This window comes from Silurus meridionalis, chromosome 13, assembly GCF_014805685.1.
Source record: "Silurus meridionalis isolate SWU-2019-XX chromosome 13, ASM1480568v1, whole genome shotgun sequence".
Taxonomy (NCBI): domain Eukaryota; kingdom Metazoa; phylum Chordata; class Actinopteri; order Siluriformes; family Siluridae; genus Silurus; species Silurus meridionalis.
The window spans coordinates 25,665,043-25,689,295 of NC_060896.1; the positions used below are offsets into that span (position 1 = coordinate 25,665,043).

At 37.7% G+C, this 24,253-nt stretch overlaps 1 protein-coding gene across 7 annotated transcripts in view; it reads left to right on the forward strand.

Moving 5' to 3' along the window:
* The window catches only part of celf6 (CUGBP Elav-like family member 6), a 173,248-nt gene that overhangs the window by 107,703 nt on the left and 41,292 nt on the right, over positions 1-24,253 (forward strand). For 5 of the 7 annotated variants that reach the window (XR_006927725.1, XR_006927724.1, XM_046865083.1 and 2 more), the window contains exon 4: positions 15,137-15,265. Coding sequence is in view for 5 of the 7 variants with exons in the window: in XM_046865083.1 (XP_046721039.1) it covers positions 15,137-15,265 (129 nt within the window). In the remaining 2 variants the exon portion in view is untranslated. The remainder of the gene's footprint in view (positions 1-15,136; positions 15,266-24,253) is intronic. The other 2 variants (XM_046865084.1, XM_046865082.1) reach the window with 2 other exon arrangements.

Sequence of the window (24,253 nt, forward strand, 5' to 3'; positions counted from 1 at the left end):
GTTTCGATGTGTGTGTGTTTGTGTGTTTAGGTGTGTGTGTGTGTGTGTGTGTGTGTGTGTGTGTGTGTATGAGCGTCCTAAAACCTTCTCATAAACTGCATGAGACAGAGGTCTAAAGCAAGTAACACGCCTCGAGGAGCAGCACCACATTCATCACATGCTGATGTCAGCAATTATCCATCATGGAAAGGTCTGTTGTGCTTTTGAAGGCATTAGAATCCATTAGTAGGTTCTGTAGTAGTGACTCATCATCTCACGTCACACCAAGTGCCGCACGTTATTATTAGAGGATTATTATTAGAGGTCGACCGAATAATCGGGCGGATTTTTGGCATTCTTTAATGAATCGGCATCAGCCGATTGTGCTGCAAAGTAGGCCGATTAAAAGGCACCAAACCGTGCGTGCTTGCGTGAAAAAACATAACTCTACCAGCAGGTGGCACTAGTCTCCATTCGGGATCCAAACCGAAAAACCGGAAGAGCTAGAATTGTGAATATACACAGCAAGCAGCGTTTCCACCTGCCACATTAATCATCAATTACATCTGCTAAGTTGCAAAGACAAGAGCAAGAATGACAACACGCGTGTTCGTTTTTATTTCTCGTGTGCTCAAAGGAGTCCTCTTACTGTTCCAATGAGCACCGCCGATGATTCGACATGCAGAATCGGTCGAGAAACCAGGCTTTAAGTTTTTATTATTCTTTCTTAATCTAGCCTTGTATATTTCATTGGTTAAATGGAAATTGGAAAGAGAGTAACTTTTTTAAACTGTATTGTTAGCGATCCTTCACCCAGCTGTAGTTTAGGCTACAGGTAGACATGGGGACCAAAACCTGCTGCCTTGTGCACTGATTGGAGGCCTGTGCAGTTCAATAAATGTTTAATTGAGCAATTTTCTGTATCATGTCTTCTAATCTATTCTTCCTTTTGTTTTTTCATGTGTTTTATCCATTATTACTTCATATAACTTCTTTTCCTTATATTTTCCTTTATTTCTTTCTTTCTTCGTTCCTTCCTGCTTTTCTTTTTTCTTTTTATCCTCACTTCTTTCTTTCTTTCTTTCTTTCTTTCTTTCTTTCTTTCTTTCTTTCTTTCTTTCTTTCTTTCTTTCTTTCTTTCTTTCGATCTTACTTTCTTTCTTTCTTTAGTTAGTTAGTTAGTTCGTTTGTTTGTTTGTTCGTTCGTTCGTTCTTTCGTTTGTTTGTTCATTCGTTCGTTCGTTCTTCATCGAACGATTTTCCTGTTCTTTCATTTCTTTTCTTCCATTCTTTCTTCCTTCTTTCCTTCCCTTCATCTTTTTTTTTTACACTCTTCCTACATGCCATTCTTCTGTTCCATTGGGAAAGCTCTGCAACTGTGGTCATGTGATCAGATACACACTCAAATATGAAATTAGAATGTAGACAAATAGATATGCAAATAAAAAACAATAACAATAAATAAATACATAAATAATCAATCAGATTGGTGCGAGTCAACAGTTGGAATTAAGAAGGAAGTTAAACTGTAATCTATTCGATTTTAAATTCCTTGAGTAAAATCAGTGTAAAGAAATAAATAACTTCTCAGGGAAAATGGCAGGAGGAAGGATGGCAGCGTGGCAGCACGACGGCATGCGCTGGCACAAACACGAGCTCAGGAAACGAAGGCGACGTAAGACAGCATAATCCATCGCCGAAGCGTCATCGCCAGCGTGGATGCTGCATCTCGCTTCAGCTGCAGATGAGTCACGAGTTGTGTATTTTTGCCGGAGATTATCTCAGCTCACGCTCGAGACAGGAGCGCAAACTTTCCATGAATTTCCCGACGATTTCTGAGTTCCGAACCCGAGCGCTTCAATTCATCGCTGTCCATCAGCAGAGACTCTGAGTCTAATAAAGATTCCTTGATGTCCTTTAGAACGTCATTGCCCTTCCTGTTCTTTTATTCTCCATGGAGTGATTGCTATCAGAGTCGCTTCTGACAGATTCTGGCACTTTCTCTTTTCTTTTAGCCTTTTATCAGTCTGCTGCGAGCCTCCGGCTTTGATACCAGAACAAAAAAAAGACCAGAGTGTTGTGAGGAATAAAGCTGCAACACAAACTTATCATCTGCATCCGGGCCTGTTTACTGCAGCCAATAATTCATTCATTCATTCAATGATTCATTCATTCATTTATTTATTTACATATTTATTTATTTACTTATTTATTTATTGTGTGGAAGTGGGCGTGGTCATTACAAGTATGTCATCCATCTAACCATCTATCAATCCTTTTTATCTTCCAATTTCTGGGATCTCAGGGGTCACAAGGTGCAGACAATCAAACTCACACACACACACACACACACACACACACACACACACACACACACACACACACACACACACACACACAGGACAAAATTGCCTTTTTCCATTTCTTTTTCTTTCTTTCTTTCTTTCTTTCTTTCTTTCTTTCTTTCTTTCTTTCTTTCTTTCTTTCTTTCTTTCTTTCCTCCGTTTTACCTTCCTTCTTTTCTTAATTCATTTCCTTCCTTCCTTCCTTCCTTCCTTCCTTCCTTCCTTCCTTCCTTCCTTCACACACACACACACGGACAAGATTGAACTGCCTTATTCTATTCCATTTCTTCCTTTCTTTCCTCCATTCTAACTTTCTGACAATAATTTTCTGACTTCCTTCTTTTCTTCTTTCCATCACACACACTGGACAAAATTTGACTGCCTTTTTCCATTTCTTTCTTTCCTCCATTCTTACTGTTTATTTCCTTCCTTCCTTCCTTCCTTCCTTCCTTCCTTCCTTCCTTCCTTCCTTCCTTCCTTCTTCCTTCCTTCCTTCCTTCTTCTTCCTTCCTTCCTTCCTTCCTTCCTTCCTTCCATCCATCTGTTTTTTCCTTTCTTCTTACATTTACGGCATTACAAGCAACTAACGATAATCACATTCATACAACTCAGCGGATATGAGTTTAAGGGCCTTGCTCAGGGGCCCAGAAGTGGCAACTTGGTGTGGCTGGGATCTGAACTCATGACCTTCGGAGCCTATTTGAAATGCCTTAACCACTAAGCTACCACCTGCCCACACTTCCTTCATTCCTTCCTTCCTTCTTCCTTTCTTTCTTTTGATGTATCTATTTATTATAATCATTATGTCATAATAATAATTACTATTAATGTTTATTTATTTATTTATTTATTTATTTATTTATTTATTTATTTATAACCAGGATATAATTATTGGTTTTTCATCCCAGCTGGTAGGAAAAAAAATGCGGACAATCACGGAGCGTTTTATTCCTCCTCAGACCTGGGCAGCTATGAGCGAGTGATTAGTCTTTTAGCTCGGAATGTAATGCGGAAGCATAGATCAGCCGTGGCCATCGTTAATCAGCTCCACCAGTCTGCTGGCTGAGCACAGAGAGCTCGGAGGTGAGACGCAGCCGAGCGAACGTGGATAGTAAATCAGCTGCGCACTTTCCCGTCCTCTGTCTGACATCCGAGTCCCTTGTGCATCCTCCTCCCATCAACAACTTTCAGATTGGTCTCTCGCTCTCCCAGTCTTCCGTCTCTCTCTCCCTCACTCGGCTGACCTTGTCCTCCCCTGCGTCTCCGCAAGAAAAGATGAGTCTCCATTATCTAAGATTGGAGATGGCCATTATCTAAACACAATCTCTGAGGCGAGTCACATCACAGACGAGGCTTCCTTCTGGGGCACGCCATCATTACACCTCGAGGAGAGCAGGAGAGGAAAGTTCTTCTCTTCTCTGTTCTTTCCTCAGATGAACTTCAGGGTTCTGTTGTTCTCAGAGTCACACTTAGTGCTGAAATTCTTTAGTATTTAATCTTTCTCCAAAATCTACTTTTCCTCCTCCAGCTCACGTCTTATTGGAACATCTCTCCATCCAACAGCTCCAATAACAACCTCTTCAGCCTCCCATAAATATCTCCTCTTTCTTCTTTCATCCCTTCTTCTTTTTCATTACTTTATTCATTCTGTCACAATTCACTGCTTCTTGTTTTCTAATATTTTCATCTTATCTTCTTTCATTTGCTTGATCTGTTTGGAGTTTTTTTTATTATCAGTACTTTACTGTTCTTCCTGTTCTTCCTGTTCTTTCTTTCTTTCTTTCTTTCTTTCTTTCTTTCTTTCTTTCTTTCTTTCTTTCTTTCTTTCTTTCTTTCTTTCTTTCTGTCTGTCTGTCTGTCTGTCTGTGTGCCATGATTAACATTTTAAAATACACTATGTATTTTTCTTCTTTCCTTCCTCCCTCCTTCCCTATTTCCTTCCTTCCTTCTTTCTTCCCATTGATTATTTTTCTAATTACTTGTCTGTCTGTCTGTCTGTCTGTCTGTCTGTCTGTCTGTCTGTCTGTCTGTCTCTCTCTCTCTCTCTCTCTCTTTCTTTCTTTCGACAAAGAAACTCATCACGTTGAAAAGAGTAGAACGTATTACCTACAGTATGATTAGTGTTCTCTCTCTCTCTCTCTCTCTCTCTCTCTCTCTCTCTCTCTATATTTTCTCTCTCTTCATTTCTCCAGTCTCAGACAATGAGTCTGTCCATTGTTACCCTTTTTCACCTCTGAAACAAAGCGTTCTTTGTGTGAGTGTGAATCTGACAGCGGCTCAAGCTGTCCTGGGCGTCTCAGTCTCCCTCACCTCAGGCAGCCGTGTGCACTGAAGGCTTCTGGGTAAACGCAGACTGACCACACGGGACTCACCGCCTCTGTGCAATTTTCTCCCAGTGAGACTTCTTCTCCGCTCATCATGTAAATGAGGAACTCGAACTGAGTCTCGAAGATAAAAGTCAAAGGAGAGGCAAATATCACTTTTAATGTTCCTCTGCAAGCATTTTTTTCAATCTCTGCCTCCTGGAGCAATAATAATTTAGAGTTTGCTCTGCATTCATTTAAATTGAGTGTGACTGTGTGTTTGTGTGTTTGTGTGTGTGTGTGTGTGTGTGTGTGTGTGTGTGTGTGTGTGTGTGTGTGTGTGTGTTACCGTGACAACTCGTCAAAATGGTCAAAAGTTCACATTTGACTTGAATAGAGGAAGCAACTGCTTGTTTTTTTTGTATTATATTTAATTATTTTATATTGTTTTTCTCACACAATGGACCATGAATAACCAAACTCCATGTTATCCATGTTTCCCTCAATAAACCGCACCTCCCCAGTACCAGCAGCACGTTTTTGCAGCCCCACAATATGATGCTACCACCACCATGCTCTCTCTCTCTCTCTCTCTCTCTCTCTCTCTCTCTCTCTCGCTCTCAATATATATATATATATATATATATATATATATATATATATATATATATATATATATATATATATACAGAGAGAGAGAGAGAGAGAGAAAGAGAGAGAGAAAGAGAGAGACATTTAAAATATTCTATTTAACTTATTGCTCATGAAGTCATCAGCTGTAGTATTCACAGCTGTAAAGCCATAATCCACATAAAGTGAATTGGACTGGATGTGGAGATGTGTTTTTTCCTCTAACAGTGATGTTATGATGCTCCTACTCCCGAAAGAAAACTCTCTATTCATCGCTCTGGATGTACAAACCTGACTAGAGATTTGCAATTCATAAACTAAGGACCTCGTTGTTGTATTTATACACAATTACTTCTGACAGGAAAATAACTCCTTATTTACTCACGTAGGTTTTTATTTAACTACTCAATCTTTTTCCCTTTGAGGCAGGACGAAGGGGGGAGGAAGAAAAAAAAAGCTTTGGAATTCTGCCTAAAAGAAGGGTAGCGCTTTATTCCACTGAGAGAAACATCAATCTTGACAGCATATGGCGCGTGTGTGTGAAATCCATTAATTTTTAATATAGTGAGCTGGAATGAAAAGGCTGCCTGAGACAAGCAATTGTCAGATGTCACTAGTGTTTTGACAGCTTTTTTGATCCGCCTTTGTGTTATTTGCATTTTGTGAAATGAGGGCCGTCCACTCACGCCGGCCTGCTCGGACTGACAGCCGTTTATTTTCCAGACAATTTCCTCTGCCTTCCGTCGGAGACGAGCGAGGAGAGCGAGAGAGCCGAGCAACGAGTGAGAGAGCATACAGTACGTTCACGAGCCGACTTCAGTCGAAAGTTAAAAAGCAACAAGTCAAAGTTCGGAGTGCTGCACTCGTGCACACTTGCCGTCCTCTCTTTTCCACTCTCGTATTTGATTGCATACAGGAAGAGGAAGCTCTTATTACAAAGATAGTGAAGGGTGCTTGGCAAAGGAAAGGTCGTATTTTTAATCCGCAGCGCTATTAACCGGTGTAAGCCCCTTTTGTTTTACGCTCGGCGAACATGCGAAGCTCTCGATCGGCCTGCTGTTGATTTCAATACGTGTTTGGGAGTCGTTCTCAGAAGAAGGCTAAGCAGCACTCTGTTTTGAGAGGCTTTTATTATGCAAAAGTCCAGCTAATAAATTCAAATTCAGTCGGAGCGAATCTCAGGATCGACACTGTGCCATTTTCTCTCATAGCTATCCTAAGAATTCTACAAAAAAGAGAGATATATTCCAACCATGAGGTACTAACACTATTTTCCCCCCTCATCCTTCCCTGAGGAACAATTTCTAGAACATTTCTACAAAGACATGATTTATTTATTTATAGATTTTTCCCCTTTGTGCTTTCGCTAACACATTGGAAATGTTCCTGCGTTGTTCTCCGGGCTAGTTAATTAGCCTTGTAATGCTGACATTAGGTCTGCAAAAGACTCCCAATAGAGGTGTGAGAGCATGTCCCTTAACACCGGAGCGCCACGGAGCAGAAGCCGGAACGAGAGAAAGACACATGAGGTCTTTTTTTTTTTTCCTTCCCCTACACAAAGTACCAGCTGCCTGTTGCACCAGATGGACTTCAGTTAGACTAGAAAAAAAACATCATAAATAATCAGTGATAGATGAAGGAGATTATTCCTGTATTTGTAAATGAGTAAAAATATTTATCCCCTGCTTTAGTATGACATAAAAACCCTCCATTTAAATTTCAGAGTCCAAACCTATTCACATTTGAATTGTATACACAAGTAAAAGAAGTGATCTATGTGAAGACAATGAATGCAGTAAGTCAAGTCAAGTTTAATTCTTTTGCGCTTTTCACAACAGACATTGTCTCAAAGCAGCTTTACAGAATTCAACAGTTAAGGTGAACGGTGTGTGTTTGTCCCTGATGAGCAGCCATGGTGACTGTGGCAAGGAAAAACTCCCTTAGATGTAATGAGGAAGAAACCTTGAGAGGAACCAGACTCAAAAGGGGAACCCATCCTCATTTGGTTCAGTCAACAGTGTAGTGTTCTTTTCTCCTGCTCATTCAGACCTTGTTTGCTATAGTTTTACACACACACACACACACACATACACACACATATATACACACACACACACACAGTGAGAGAATCCTCACTTGACTCACAATCTCAGCAGAAGTATGGGGTTCTGCTTGAGCTCTTACCACAGCTTCTCATTCAATGCTCTTCACGTTTTTCACTTTAGATTAGCTAGAAGCAGGATGTTTTTCCGAAATGTAGTGAAGTAAAAAGTTAAATATCACACATTCAAATCTAGTGATAGAAAGATTTCCCAAAAATGTATAAATCACTAAAATCAAACCAATAAATTTTACTCAGGAAAAAATGATTTCACACTGGACACTTTAGGGTTAGTAACTCATAAAGTGATCAGAGATCAAAACTTTGGCACAGAGAGCAATGTTTTTCACAATCACGAAAGCAAACAGAAACGCGACCTGACAAAAGAATTACAAGCCCAACCACAGAACACTCTAGCCACTGTGAAGCATGGTGGTGGCAGCACTATGCTATGAGGCTGCATCTCTTCAGCTAGAACTGGGGCTCTAGTCAGGATTAAGGGAATCGTGGCTCGTTCTAACTACCAATGTGCTTTGGCACAAAAGCTGCAGACCTCTATTAGATAGCTGAAGATGAAGAAGTATGAGAAAGCTAAGCAAACCAAAGCAAAACAAAGCACAAATCCAAGTCAATAGAAGAAAGGTTTTAGAAAAAGATCAACATTTTGAATTTGGCCTACTCAGAACACAAAAATCAAAATCCTATCAAAAGTCTGTGAAATGTCTGAAAAACTGCTGTGCACAAGAGATCTCCATACAATTTGGTATCTCTGGAGCTTTTTTTTGCAAGGAAAGATATTGTATTACAAGCTTTACAAAACTAAAGTTATGTGGGTTTTATTGTGAAAGCTTTTATTATGAAATATTGTGATTTTTATCAAGCAAAGTCCAAGCAAATCTGATGTGTCCCGCCCTCAACGTAATCATCAAGCATGGGTTGTAAATGTGTCTTTGGCAGTTAATGTGCACACATTTTACTCAATTTCCAATCTGTAAATTAACTAGGAAGCCAGTTATTAAAGCGTGATTTTGAAAGAAATGTCTACAGTTAAATACAAATCATCAAACCCTGCATCCATGAACTACCAGTCATGCAGTGATGGGTGGCTAATGAACGATTCAGGTATTCTGACTCCGGACTACTGAATTGGATCAGAGAGTGATTTATTCATTTCTTTATTCATTTCATCTGTAACCTGAAATCCGCATTGGCGCTGAACAGCGGTGGACAGTAACAAAGTAAATGTAAGTAGCTTTTTTGTATCTGTACGTTTGTGTATTTGTACAAATTGAAATATTTCCATTTGGGGAGACTTTTACTTTAGCTTTACTACATTTTAAAGTCTAATATAGTACTCTTTACTCAGTTACATTTTGCAAAATCCTTTTTTTTATGAGCGGATAAAAACGTAACCGGTCAAACACGCAGCAAGTCATCAATCAGGGTCGAGCACGTGCTCTGTTATGAACTTGTTTTTTTAATGGTGCTTGGTGGCATCTACTTATCATCAACATACAACTCAGCTTCAGTTTAACAGCAAACAGTGCAATTTTGAGAGCAATAAATTATGGAAGAAAATTATTTGAAAAATAATTTGTTACTGTTGAGTCTCCTGGTTTGAGTAATTCATTCTTTGGTCATGTGACAGCTGCACAGGAAGCGTAAATAAAGAACTCATACTGGAAGACTCGTAAGGTTCTGATCATATTTTTTTCATGTAAAAAGCTTACTGTGGTTTTCACGTTTTCAATAAAGGATGCTTCTCATGTACAGGCAACATGAAATGAATAAATGACTAATTTGAATGGTGAATGCATCAGTAGGTGGTAGTGGGTTCAAGCCCCGCTATCGCCAAGTTGCAACTCTTGGGCCCTTGAGCAAGGCCCTTATCCCTCTGTGATATGTGACTATGTTGTAATTTACATGTGACAAATCAAAGGCTCTTCTTAAAATTTTAGTTTTTCTGAATTTGACTTATTATTAGTTTTTAGTTCGACAAGAAAACTCGCCCTAGCACAGGTTTTAGGGAAATTAGTCAATTAATTTTTTTTTTATTATTAATTAATTAATTTTATTTTGTTCTGCTCAAATTAACAAAATGAACAGAATAATTTGTAATAAATATTTTCTTATGTTGCTTAACAATATTGAAAGATCCCAGTCTGTAAAATAATTAAATTCCCTTTACTTCTCTGCTATTGGTTACTTTTATAAATGAGGGAGGAGCCACTCAAAGCATCTCATAGCAATTCTTCCAAACATTTTATCATTAAATTTTGTATTTAGGACAATATGACTCTGTACATTTTCACCATTACTGCTTACATTTATTTGTGTTTTTTCCAGAACATCACTTTGCTTCAGAATTTTTTCATTTTCTTACAAAAACTTTTCTTTTTATTATTCCAAAAAAAGTTGTATTTGACTTGAAGTCCTTACATAACCTTATAACGAATGAGATGGAATTTAAATGCAGATTATTTTCTATTTGAGTTCGAATTTAAAAGTTCAGTGGAAACACTCAGTTAAAGAGTGAGATTGTGCCAGCAACTGTAATGCATTTAAAAAGATCCAAGCACACACACACACACACACACACACACACACACACACACACACACACACACACACACGCACACACACACACACACACCCTGTCTCTCTTTTCCTCTCATTTGATGCTTGCTGCCTAGCTAATGAGAACTGTGCCAACATTGGTTTGCTTCACATAGCCCGAGCTCAGATCATTATTTCTGATGACATACTCTCTTTCTCTCTCTCTCTCTCTCTCACACACACACACACACACACACACACACACACACACACACACACACACACCATGTTTCTGGCCTGCTTGCCCACCCAAGTGATGCAGCTCCCCAGGGTTTATCTCATTCCTTGACACCTACACACCGTTTCTGTAATGAGCCTTTCTCCACACAGATGCACATTTATTAAACAGATGCCCATTTGTGATGACAGGTACTTGCGTGTGTGTGTGTGCACGCATATGTGTGTGTGTGTGTGTGTGTGTGTGTGTGTGTGTGTGTGTGTGAGTGTGTGTGTTTGGGCGTCTAAGCAATCATGCACCTTGCGCATCTCATTTGAACTTTAAACATGCAAGACGGGTGGTGAGATCTCACTTCACACAAACAGAAAACCCAGCCCAGGGCTTTATTAAGCTCTCGCTCACTCTCTATACCTGTCTATGTGTTAGTGTGTGTGTGTGTGTGTGTGTGTGTGTGTGTTTCCATTCAGGGTTGAAGACATCTAAGAAACCTTTGTTAACTCTTGAGAAACCTTTATTTTTCAATGGCTGCTTATAATGTCCTGGTTCCTGTGTTTGTGCAAATTGAATTCATTGCATTTATTTAATTTGCATTCTAATATCACATTTCTGCATTTGTCTTTTTCTTCAGCATCTATAGATCATAAGTCAAGTCAAGTTTATTTCTATCAAGCTTTTCACATTGAACATTGTCTCAGCATACTAATTCCTCATAAAGTTGTTCAATAGGGTCGAGGTCAGAGCTCTATTGTAGATCACTTAATATCTTTCACTCCAAATCATGTAAAAAATATCTTCATGGAGCTGGATTTGTGTACAGGGGCATTGTTATGCTGGAAGAGGTTTGGGTTTCATTGTTCTATCTATCTATCTATCTATCTATCTATCTATCTATCTATCTATCTATCTATCTATCTATCTATCTGTCTGTCTGTCTGTCTGTCTGTCTGTCTGTCTGTCTGTCTGTCTGTCTGTCTGTCTATCTATCTATCTATCTATCTATCTATCTATCTATCTATCTATCTATCTATCTATCTATCTATCTATCTATCTAGTGGTTTTGTTGGGTCGAGGGTATTTTTATATTACAGCTTCCACAGAGAAAATTCAAACCAAATCCACGCTTCTGGTTTCAGCTCTCGAATGGCCCTCATGTACTCAATTTTCTGTCAGATCTATTAAATCAAATGGTTTTTGTCCTCTATCAACGTCTCTGTAAAAGTCGAATAAGATGTTGGTGATAATGTCCTGGTTCCTGTGTTTGTGCAGATTGAATTCATTGCATTTATTTAATTTGTATTCTAATTTCACATTTTTGCATTTGTCTTTTTCGTTAGTATCTATAGATCATAAGTCAAGTCAAGTTTATTTCTATCGAGCTTTTCACAATTGACATTGTCTCAAAGCATCTTTATAGAATTTAGGTGAACGATGTGTATTTATTCCTGATGAGCAGCCATGGTGACTGTAAAGAGGAAAAACTACTTTAGATGTAATGAGGAAGAAACCTTGAGAGAAAGTGGAACCCATCCTTATTTGGGTGACATCAAGAGTGTGATTATAAATCCTTAAAAGAATACAAAACACCGGAGAGTGAGAACTAACATGAGCACCAGGAAGTAAGATTTTTATTAATGTTCTTTCTACAGTCTTATACAGTAGAAAGGACTGTATAAGTATAATGTATAATTGTTGAATAAACGCCCTGATCTGTAATAATCCTTATCTCAGCATCTGCTTCATGTTTTTATAAAATGACTGTATTACTGTATATATATATATATATATATATATATATATATATATATATATATATATATATATATATATATATATATAAGGGCTGTTGAGCGATTAAAATATTAAATCGTGATTAATTGCATGTTTGTCATAAGATAAGATAAGATATACCTTCATTCGTCCCACAGTGGGGGAAATTTCTTTGTTACAGCAGCAAAGGAAAAAAATAAGTGAGTTAACTCGTGATTAAACGCAAATTATTCACACATTGTAATCTGTTCTAAATGTACCTTACATTTTTTTTGTTTTTAATGCTTTAATTAACATGGGCATGAACAAATATGCATGCTTTATGCAAATGTATGTTTATTATTAGTTAAATTATACTCAACATAGAGCATGAAGGCAACATTTACATTGGGAAAATTCGTAATGCAAAGCGAACCATAGGAAATAATGTAAACTCAGATAATCCGTTCCATACACCCAGAAATATTCATATAAAAATTATTTCTAATAGTATTTTATGTCCAAATTATTGTCCCTAATGTATCTAAAACAAATAACAATGATTTGTACACAATATAAAGTAAAAATAAACCAAATGAACCTGTACTTTAGCTTTGAAAAGAGTCGTGGCTGGCGTGAGGGAGACGAGAGGAAGGGGAAGATGAGGAGGAGGAGGAGAGTAGGAGAAGGGGGAGGAGGAGAAATGGAAGGAGAATCTACTTCCATGAAAACACACGTGGTCACAATACTATAGTAATCACTACATTTGCACGAATGCTGTCTGTACCAGGGATACACACTGAATATAGATGAATACATGGGAAACTGACCTGAGCTCCCATTGTTTTAAACAGCGAGAAAGAAAGAACCATCATCTCAGTTAAGTGCGAGCCGTTCGCAAAGCATTCGTAAAGCAATCCAAGGTTTCACTGTACGTAAATCATCAGGACACCAAACGGAACTTTTGCCATGTTTCCACACGGACTGTTTTAATTGCCAGATGTGTGCATCATGGTGACCTTCAGTGCTTGATTTGAGACTTGGTGCATCAGTACATACAAATTTGTGGCGTTAAAATGAATTTGTGTTAACATGTAATTAATGCATAAATTTTGTCAGACAGTATACACACACACACACACACACACACACAGTACACAGTCTGATTGCATGTACATACAGTGCATGGAAATGATTCCATCGAATTTCTAACTAATAGTAGTGGAAGAAGCCTAGAAGATCTTAAAGCGTTCATTTTCTCTCCACTTTTTAAGCTTGATTTTATAATACATCAGATATCGAACTATAACCTGGAATTTGACACCTCATAGAAGTGTGATTCATCAGCAAGACCAACAAACAAGTAAACAATCTTTTTCTCTCTCTTTCTCTCCCTCCCTCCCTCTGTCTCAGTTAAATGACTCATGTAATCTTACAGCCGACTGCACTGTGTTTCTCCGAACCCTCTGTTGCACTCTTTCTATACTTCATTCCACAGCACATGAGAGATTTGGTGCATAATGTGAAAAAATTGTATTGTGCATGAAGAAAATGTTTTGTTTGATGCGTTTAAATATAGACAGTGTAAATTGCCTTAGCTTCAGAATTTTGATATAGCTTGTTACATACTGGGAAAGGAAGAGAAGAAAAGAAGATATGTAGACCAATAATAGCTGGAGCTGGTGTTTTGGTGTGGCACCAAACATCTAAGGTGCAGCAATGTATGTTTCATGAGTGGTGAATTGAGGGTTAAGGACCTTGCTTAAGGACCCAGATGTGGCAACTTGGTAGTGCTTGGATTTGAACCAATGACCTTCAAGTCAGACGTCCAACATCTTGTCCATTAAGTTAGTACTTATTATACCATCCAGTGTCACTGGACACATGTGTAAACTTTGGGCCACAATGTACAGTGGATTTATTGTACACTTCCTGTTAGTGTAATGTTAATCAAGATGTATTCCTTTACAAGTGATCTTGGATGGTCTTGGATCAAATTAGGTCTGTTGTGGCTGACTTCATCTTGAGTAGCTTTAAATGAATGAATTTCATATGTTGTTCAGATTTGGTGCATGTTAGTAAAAACATGTACCATGTTCAAATGCCTGTAAGTGAAAAATGAGGACTATCTGGTACCTGACATGGGGTTATATTTGAATATTTATTTTTTTAAGAAATCTTTTCTACTCAGCCAAGTCATTAATCGTACTGTGAGCTTAATGTGTGTTTAGTCATAACGCATAAACATAACTCACGTTTTAGAAATAAATCTGAAAAATCAATGCAGTAGGAATGGTGAATCCATTAAGCAACTATAAATGGCTTTTTTGAAAAAGTTTCATATGGACTGTAACATCAGCTAAGAAAGGACACATTCCCTAAATTCATACAACATACTTCCATTCAGAACCTTTTTTTAATACTTCTGGAAACAAGGTTCCACCAGGACCAAGGTGCAACATGAAGCAACATAAGTTAACACAAGACCACCCAAGTAACTATAACAAGCAGATGAACATACACACACCATAAAGTACAAAAAGTGGACATAAAGTATTGCGAAAGTGTGCAAACGACACAACACAACAACACTGTAAGCACCATTTCGGATCATTTAGCGATGATTGAACTACACGAGGCACGGAAACACAACCCAGAATCCCCAAAAGCTTTGGAAACTTTGGTGGAAATGCCTATTTATATCAGCTATCTTTGGCACTATTCTCTGGTCTATCTTGTAGAACTTTAGCCTTGGGTTTGAACAAAAGCTCAGCACTCGAGTTTCACTTTTGTTTTGTTTCTTAACTCTTTTCATCACCTTTCTTTCTGACAACGAAGCCTCTCCTGACAGCCCTGTGTCGCTGTCACACATTCCTCCAGAAATAGTACCATAAAGCCAGCTACCTTTTTTCAGAGGTTATAAACCGAAAGTCATGATGATAAGCGGGGAATGTCTCCAAGTTTCGCTCCTATTTCAGCCTGCATGTATGAGGTGTGTGAGTGTGTGTGTGTGTGTGTGTGTGTGTGCAATCAAACTCTTCAGAAGTGTTAGAACAGTCTAGATTTCACAAACACTTCTCTTGAATTTTTTTTTTTTTCATCGATCAAAACTATACTATATATAGTACCTTAATTTCATCCTAAACTAAAATGTCATCTTCTCGTTCTTCCTTTTTTTGGTGTCTCTCTCTCTCTCTCTCTCTCTCTCTCTCTCTCTCTCTCTCTCTCTCTCTCTCAGAAGACCGGAAGCTCTTTGTGGGAATGTTGGGAAAGCAGCAGAGCGAGGAGGACGTACGCAGGCTCTTCGAGACGTTCGGCCAGATTGAGGAGTGCACTGTGCTCCGGGGGCCTGATGGGGCCAGTAAGGGTCAGCACCTACACACCTCCCTCTCTCTACCCCATTCCTCCTCTTACTTTTCAATCTGTTCTTCTCACCACTCATCTTCTTGCTTTGTTGCTACTCTCCCATCATGTTTTGTTTATATCATTTATATCGTATTTCATTGAATATAGCTATTGAACAAATACTCTATATATTCTGGCTTCCTGGTTTAGTGTTGGGGTTTAGGTTGTTTAGGTTGGAATTTTGTATGTTCTTCCCCCTACATGTAGGATATCTGGTGCCTGGTCCAGCAGTTCAGGGTTTAGATCAGGGGTCCCCAAATTTGTTTCTGTGAGGGCCATATAATTGTTCCTTTCTTTAAAGGGGGCTCGGGCCAGTCTGTAACAGAAAATTAAATGGGTCAGTGTGACTACCATTCAGAGACTTTTTTTATCATTTTAAAAATCGCGGAATTGCATTTGCCACATAACTGATTTGTTTGGCTGATTTTCCCGGTCTCTTGCGAATAGCACGATAGACCCAAACACATTGTTTTTATGAAGTTTTATGTTGAAATAATAAAATTTGATAAAAATGTAATTATTAATTATAAAATGAAATAAAACTTTAATACAGTACAGAACTATATACCTTAAATAGCATTTTTTGGGGTGGCGTCCATTTATAGCCGGTTTTGGAACCACTGCGATGAAGGGGGGATTACTGTATTATGTTTTGTACCATACAGACAAATGAACATCATTTTTAAAGAGATACATCACCTATTAAAAGAGCATTATTACTATCATAATATATATAGATTTTTAATTGCATTTGAAATTAAAACATTTACTTTTGCATATGCATATGGTTGGTGGGTGAATTTTGCTATAAATAGGCTACGTTAATAACTACACTATAGTGGATTTTACCGATACTGATAACTAGGTTGGATCGTACTTGCTGATAATCGAATAATCACCGGATAGTTTTTATAAAGGAATACTGTACATGTAAAATAGACTGTACTTTATTACTAGATAAATTAAAAAAAGTACTGAATCATAAAAATGTGCTAAAGGAATTAAATATGAATATATTAATTAATTAATATAATGATATAATTTATACATTAGAAATAGTAAATATAAGATAGCTCTCTCCGTGCAGCACGCCGTTTCATGTGACGTGAGTGATTTGTCTCTAAAGTCTGCTCTCCTAATGATAGAGGACCAGAAGCTGGATTTCAATTCAGTTCAATTTTATTTGTATAGCTCTTTTTATAATGGGTATTGTTTCAAAGCAGCTTTACACAGATAAATACAGAAAAACTATCGGTGTGGATTTTTGACGATAGCTGATCCAGCAAACAACTATCTGTGCCTAACGGACATTTTAGAACCTTTATTATCAAATGCAGATATAATATGAGTAAAAGATGTATTTACAATATATTTTTTAAATGTCTCTGGAACTGTTTAGAGGATTATTCCAAATGTGGGGATGGGCCGTAGTTAGGGGACCCGATTTGAACTCATGACTGATCAGAAGTCCACGATCTTAACTGTGCTATCACAACAAAACAAAGCACAAATCTGAAGCTCTACTCATCTTCCTATTTTCTTCTTAATCGTTTAAAAGACATACTGAGATCCTTTAATTATTGTTCGAGGAAATCAGTCTGGGTTGAACATCAATTAATTTGGACCATAAGCATGAAATATCTTACCCTTTCACCTCTGCCTTGCTTGCTGAGGATTGACTTCTGCAGTCAGATTTGTGGAAAGCTTCTCTGTGAATCTATCTAAACTATATGGACATAGGCATTGGGACCCCTGACTTTTTCAGCCATATAAGATTTGGAGGGACACAATTGTATATGACGTCTTTGTATGTGGAGTTCAGTTTTCCCTTCACTTGAACTAGAAGTTGCAAACCTGTTCCACCATGACAGTGCCCCTGTGCACAAAGCCATCTCCATTAAGATATGCTTTACATGGTTTGGAGTGGAAGATCTTGAGAACTCATCACCAACCAACGCCAAAGTACTCCAGCTAAGGTGTTGCGTCGCATCAGACAGATTACAGCCGACAGCATGTACGTTCTGCACTTGCTTGAGAGAACATAACTCTCCAAGCGTTTACACCTGCCACAATCTTTACTTAATGGATTTATGTAGCTTTCTTCAGTCATGTCTGCTAAATTGGAAATGGCATTGGTCTTCTTCCTGTGGATGAAGAAAGAAAGAAATGGATTTCACCCCAGGCCTCCTCTCTCACCTCTCACCTATATCAGAATTTTCTAACACTCTTGTGGCTGAATGAGCACAAATCTGTACAAGCACCCAAATCTTCCCAGAAGAATGGAGGTTACTATTACAGTAATTGGGGACTACATATGGAATAGGACTTTCCAAAAACTAATACCTTCGTTGCTGTCCTAAAAAAAACATCATACATACATGCGTACTGTCAACAATTATTTATTGAAATTAAGTCTGTAGATATGATGCAAAAACAAAGCAAATTCATTACTTGCCTCTTCACAAAATACTTAAAATGACTGCAACATAAAAAATTACTGAAGGTATTTTGTCATTACTGAACAGTGAATAAAGCTTGGAAAGAGTTTGTTATTAGGTTGTAAATAAATATGTTGGTGTTGCCAAAATGTACAGTTTGCAGGTAAAATCTAATGAAATATAAAAGATCTTTACTAAGACTAGATTTACTAAAAAAAAAAAAAGATTTTAAATAAAATAAATTTAAAAAATAAAAATATAATTTTTTTAAACAATCAAAATATTACACAATCTGATCTTGCATAGGATTTTATTCTTAAAATAAGATCAATACGATTTTATGGCTAGAAATGAGATTATAAGTTTTGACTTTATGAGGAGTTTTTGCAGTGTACATTCAAATCATTTATTTTTTTAATATTTCAAATAAGACAACAAAATAAAAAAAAAAATGTGAAATATATTGACGACAAAATTACTTTTAAAAATAAAAGTAAAAATTGCTTTTGTGAATCGAACAGTCCTGAAAAATGTTCATCAAAAGTACAACCCTCCTGCATTTTACCATTATTAAATTTACACCTTCGCCTCCTCACTTCCTTTCACTTCATCCCTTTCCTCTATGTTGTAGCCTGTATGTGCTCTACTTCTCACCCCCCTCTCTCTCTCTCTCTCTCTGCATCTCTCTCTCATTCTCACACCTATTCAGTCTTTCCTTCAGCAAACGCCTGCCTCTCACACCTTCGCTCTCTCACCCTCTCCTTCTCTCTCCACACCTTCACTTCTACACTTTCTTAGGCCTGCATTCAATAAAGACACCTCCTACTCATTCTCTTTTTCCCTTCTCTCCATTCACACCTACTGTATAGAAAGAGAGTTTTTTTTGGTTGAGTTACACAGGGGTGAGTTCCTCTAATCCAATAGTGAGCTTTGTATTTTTCTACATTAAGATGAAGGCAATTGTTTCTTTCACTGAGTAAAAAAAGGAGACTCCAGAAATCTTGTTATATAAAAGATCTATTCCTCATGTACTTCCGCAGTTTGCCAGTGTATCAGAATGACATGGTGAAATTCTTTTCCTTTTAGAGTTACATGGAATGTAGCGGAATGGCCATGAATGTCCAGATATTAAAAATAGCATAGATTTTTTTTTATCCTTTTATAGTTACATCGTATATTCATTCATAGCCATGGATGTCTTGTTGTCCCATATGACATTATAGTTTTATGGAATGTGGAGCTTTCATCAATGACAATGGATATTTTTCTATTTATGACAATGTAGTTTTTATCCATTTATAGTTGCAAGGAATATTGTGGAATGGCCATGAATGTCCTGTTATTTAAAATGACAGTGTAGTTTGTATCCATTTAGAGATACGTGGAAGGTTGCGGATTGGTCATGAATGTCCTGGTATTAAAAATGTTATTTGGAATGTTGTAGAATGACCATAGATGTCCTGTTGTTCAATATAACGGTATAATTTTTATCCATATATAGTTACATTGAATGCTCTGTCATGGCCATGGATGTTCTATTGTCCAGTATGACAGTATAGTTTTTATCTATTTATAGTTGCAAGGAATATTGTGGAATGGCCATGAAAGTCCTGTTATAAAATCAGACAATGTAGTATGTATCCATTTAGTGTTAGAGGGGATGTTGTGGAATGACAATGGATGTCCTGTTATCACCAATTACATATTGTAGCTTTTATCCATTTATAGTTGTATGGAATAACATAGAATCAAATATGACATATTTTCATTCCTTTATAATTACATGAAATTATGTAGAATTGACATGAAAGCCCTGTTGTGGTGCACTTTTTATCTATTTAGAGTTACTTGGAATGTTGTGGCATGACCATGAATGCCATGTTTGTAGTTTTTTCTTTTAATTTATGGTTATGTAGAATAGCAATTGATGGACTTTCCACAACCTTTCCTTGTGTGATACACTTCAACAAACCCTTTCCACAAAGTGTAGACAATGTCTGAGATGTGTGTGATTAACATATAAATATAACCTTATTAGCACATAAACATACAGAGTTTACATGTTGGTGATGTTGCACATAGATTTCTTCCTAATTGAATTGACACCTTTTATTCATCGTCAACTTCTTTGGAATATCACCCATGACTGAAACGTGTTGGCTTTATAAAACATCCCCCCTCTTGTGGATTCATTTACACTTTTGCCATGTGATGAGCAGATTCAATTCAAGTTCACACCAAATTCCTCCAGTGATTAATCGACATAACCTTCCGTTCCATTTGGTCTCGTTTAGACAATAACACAATCTGACAAGACAAGAAATTCTAATGTGAAATTGAAGTATTACGAATTGTGACATCACAGTTTGTTCGTCTCTGTGTCTGCGGAACCGAGAGATATAGCGAAATTTCCAGAGATTAAACTCCATTCATTTGTTTTGTTTAATGCAAATGTATTGAAACAAAGGGAAAAAAATAGACTTGCTAGCAAGTATCAAAATAATAAACCAAATATCACAAGTCAACCAGAATTTTAACCTTTTAACCTAAAAAGTTTTTCTAAATGAAAAAATTCACCCTTTACACATTCCAGGCAGCAACAAAGGGTATAATTATCTTCTAATTACAGAGTGCAGTTGTGATATGTGTCACTATTAAAAAAGTTTAAATCTGCACATTATAGGAGCAGAAATGTTACAAAGATAACCTAGCATAAAGATATGGAGTATGAATATATACACAAACATCGATCAGGCATAACATTATGACATTATAACATTATTGCCGGTGAAGCAAATAACTGATTATCTCTTCATCAGTGTTCGGTGTTTATATTGTCTATATGGTGTACAAAAGGTTTCGAGACCTTTGTTCTATTGCACATCACCAACAAATAGATCAAACCCTGGCATTTAATGCAACTATACAACTGAGCATTTAAGGGCCTTGCTCAAGGGCCCAGCAGTGGTACTGCGATTTGATTTGATTTGATTGACATTCCAATCAGAACATCTTAACCACTGACTGACCGTTTCCACAATCAGATCAATAGATCAGATCCTAGCATTTGTTGCATTTCTAAAGTGTCTGGAATGGTAGCAAACAAATCATACAGTATTTAAAGAGGCTGACCAGCCAGATGTGATGCACTTTAATGCAAAATGAAAGAGCAACAATGAGGAGTGATGAAGCCGTCACATACAGAATCGTGTCTTTGTTCTTTGAAGGTCATGTATAAATGTTGCATTCATTAGGTCTCATACTGTGATCATAAAGCTAGCAAAAGTTACAAAATTGTCTGTGTGTGTGTGTGTGTGTGTGTGTGTGTGTGTGTGTGTGTGTCTCAATTCCTAGTAGTCTTTTAAAATGTCATCGCAAATGATCTTGGCAGAAGCAACATCGAGGTTGGATTCCAGGAACTTGACTCTCCCTCCCTGTAATTCAAACCAAGACCCAAACACTTTCCTTCTGTCCTGCTATTGATGTAAATTCATATGGTCTCTCAGAGACTCAATACCCAATAAAAAAGATCAAGAAGTTTAATATGCAAGTCTTTCTTTTTTCCCTGGTGTTTCCCGGGGGACCGCGCATAGAGTTCAGGCCTAGCCATAATAATAGAGATATGGCTTTTAGTTCCATAATTATGATGTGCCATACATGTCTCCCATTCAAACAGAGCGAATTCATGCATGCATATTAATTTCGCTGCGAATTCAAAAGGGAGCATGGAAACCTCACGGCTAGAAGCTGACACGTTTTTTTTTTTTTCTTTATTTTCCACACCACTCTCTCTTACACATTTCAGCAAGCTGCACAAAAGTCTTACATTTGCAATATAATTTCTGAGTCCCTCATCGCTTTCATTTGAAGCTTTACGATTCTCGGTTCTCTGCGGTTCTGCTCTATGTGGGTCAGGGGGAAAGTTGGCTGGCGAAATCCCTTTTGTGTGCTTTTATTGTACCGCGTTCGGTGAGAGTAAAAGTTTCGCTTTTGCGTTGCGCCCGCCTCGAAGGATCACTCGATCATGTATTGACCACTGCAGGGCTCGTTGGATAGATGTTTGCTCTGTAATAGTCCCGCTGCCTCTGCTGTGCCAGTGAAAGACGCCGAGTCTCTGAGCAGCACGTCGTCCACTCTTCTCTGCACTCTAAAGGTTAAAGTCTTTTTGTTCCCTGGAAAAAAAGGAAACATGCATTCAGAATGGAGCTTTAGTATGGAGCTGTAGTGTTCATCTCAATCTGGAGGGGCGGGTTTGGTTTATATACAAATAGTTTAAAAGAAATCAAACTGTTTTTTGGTCTCATCGGGGAACTTCCTTTTGTCTAGAATAGATCTTTCAATGCTTTTTATTTTATTTTTCTCCTTCTTTTTCACAGCCAGCTCTTCTCCATCATACCACAACCAACTGGGAAGGGTTTGTTTTGTTTTATACTTCTTCTAGCCAAATCCTTTTCCTTGTTATGATGGGGAACAAGCTGGGAGTGCAATATCTGTACAAAAGTCTTCATTATTTTCTTCTAAAAGTGTAGGTGAAGTCAAAGTTCTTGAATAGGGTCAGGATAAATGCAAACAGTGCTATAATAAGCAACTGAGGAGAGCAAAATTAGAAAGTAACATCGGATGACTCAATGGTATCTGAAAGAATGGGGGTGTGTGTTTATCACTTACCTTGGGGAAGTGAAGAAGGTAACCTGGCAGCGTGATTCTCTGGGAAATGTTCTGCTGGAAACCTTGCCTCATTGCATTCATGTGGATATTATTGACGTAAAGATTTTGAGCAGTTATGGCTGATCCTTTAGATTACCGTAATTTCTGGACTATACAGCGCACCCATATATAAGCCGCACTGAATTTTACAAATATTTTTATTTTGAAAATAAATAAGCCGCACCTGTCTACACTGAAACTAATTAACTTTACACAGGCTTTAACGAAAGACAGTGTCTGTTACACGGTGTAACAGGTGAAATATGTTGTGGCTCCTTTAAGAGCAGAGCCGCATTTTGGGAATACCATTTTTCCGCTATTACTGCATGTGTGCAAGACTGAGGAATATGTCCTTATTATTTTCTGATGCTGATTTCTAAGTTTCTTTGACTAACCCGTAACGCTGTTGCCAAGAAAAATAAAAAAGCACGAGTTTTGGAAACCTGTCTGTGCTTATATGATTTCTGTTGCAACTGGAGTTAGCGAGCTCTCCCTTCACCCAGACTCAACGCGTTACAGCGGCTTGTATCTAAACAGTAGCCGACCAAGAAAGTCATTGTTTACTGTCTTCCTCCTTCCTTTCACAACTATTTCTCTCGAGAGTTTTTCTTTTGTCATCGTTGTGTGTTTAAAAATCACTATCAGTGGAAGTTTTTTCTCCCGATGCCTTGCAGCTCAGAACACAGATGAGGTGCGTTTTTTGTTTCCGTTTGGAAATTTCATTGGTCTAATGTTATGTCGCTCAGTTTTTTGGCTTGAAGTTTGTGAAACCGGGAAAAACCCAGGAAAAATTCATAAATTAGCCGCTTCGTTGTTTAAGCCGCGGGGTTCAAAATGTGGAAAAAAATTAGCGGCTTATAGTCCGAAGAATACGGTTCAATAGAGTAGATTAAATTAGATTAGATTAGATTAGTTTAGATCAGGTTAGATCATGTTGCAAAAAGGCAACATGAGGTACAAAGTTGTAATTTGTGCAGAAGTAGGCTGTAACAGTAAGAGACATCATGGAAATGTAAGTGTACAAAAACTCCTTTACATACATTTACAGTATGATTTTGAACACTAAATCATGTCCAGTGGAGTCTGGTCTTATTCATACACTCTAAAAGAAATTAAATTGAGCAAATCAATGATATTATAATGCGACATACAGTAACCGAGACCTGTCTGATCAGTCCCTGGTTTTTTGAGACCATCTCAGTATTCATCTCAGTCAGAAGAGTCGTTTTAACACTATGGTAAATATTAATTTGTATATCCACAAGCTGAGAGTTTGGAACGTGCTTCCATGTGTGTATGGAAATGTATTTCCGGCATCGTACTGTTGCTCTCCTGAGTGAAGCTATCAGCAGCTATAATTTCAATAAATCATTGTTTCACTGCCTGTGGGTTCAACATGATGAATTTGTCGTAAATCTAATTGGGTTTGTGAGTAGTTGTTTGAAAAATAAAAACGGCATTGAGAGTAAGTACAGATCTACACATTGCTAGTAAATAAAAATGGGTGAACAAACGTTTTTAATTACTACGGATGGGGTTTAATGGAACACACTGCCTGATGACTTCAAATGTGCAGTTGTGTCTTAAATTGTTTAAGCTAAAGTGTGATCCGCATATTTGATTTGGCACGTTTTACGCTGGATGCCCTTCCTAATGCAACCCTCTCCATTTATCTGGGCTTGGGACCGGCACTAAGAGTGCACTGGCTTGTGCAACCCTTGCTTTGTGTTGTCTACTATAGAGCTCTGACCTCAACCCTGTTGAACACCTCTGACTGCACCCCAGGCCTCCTCACCTACATATAT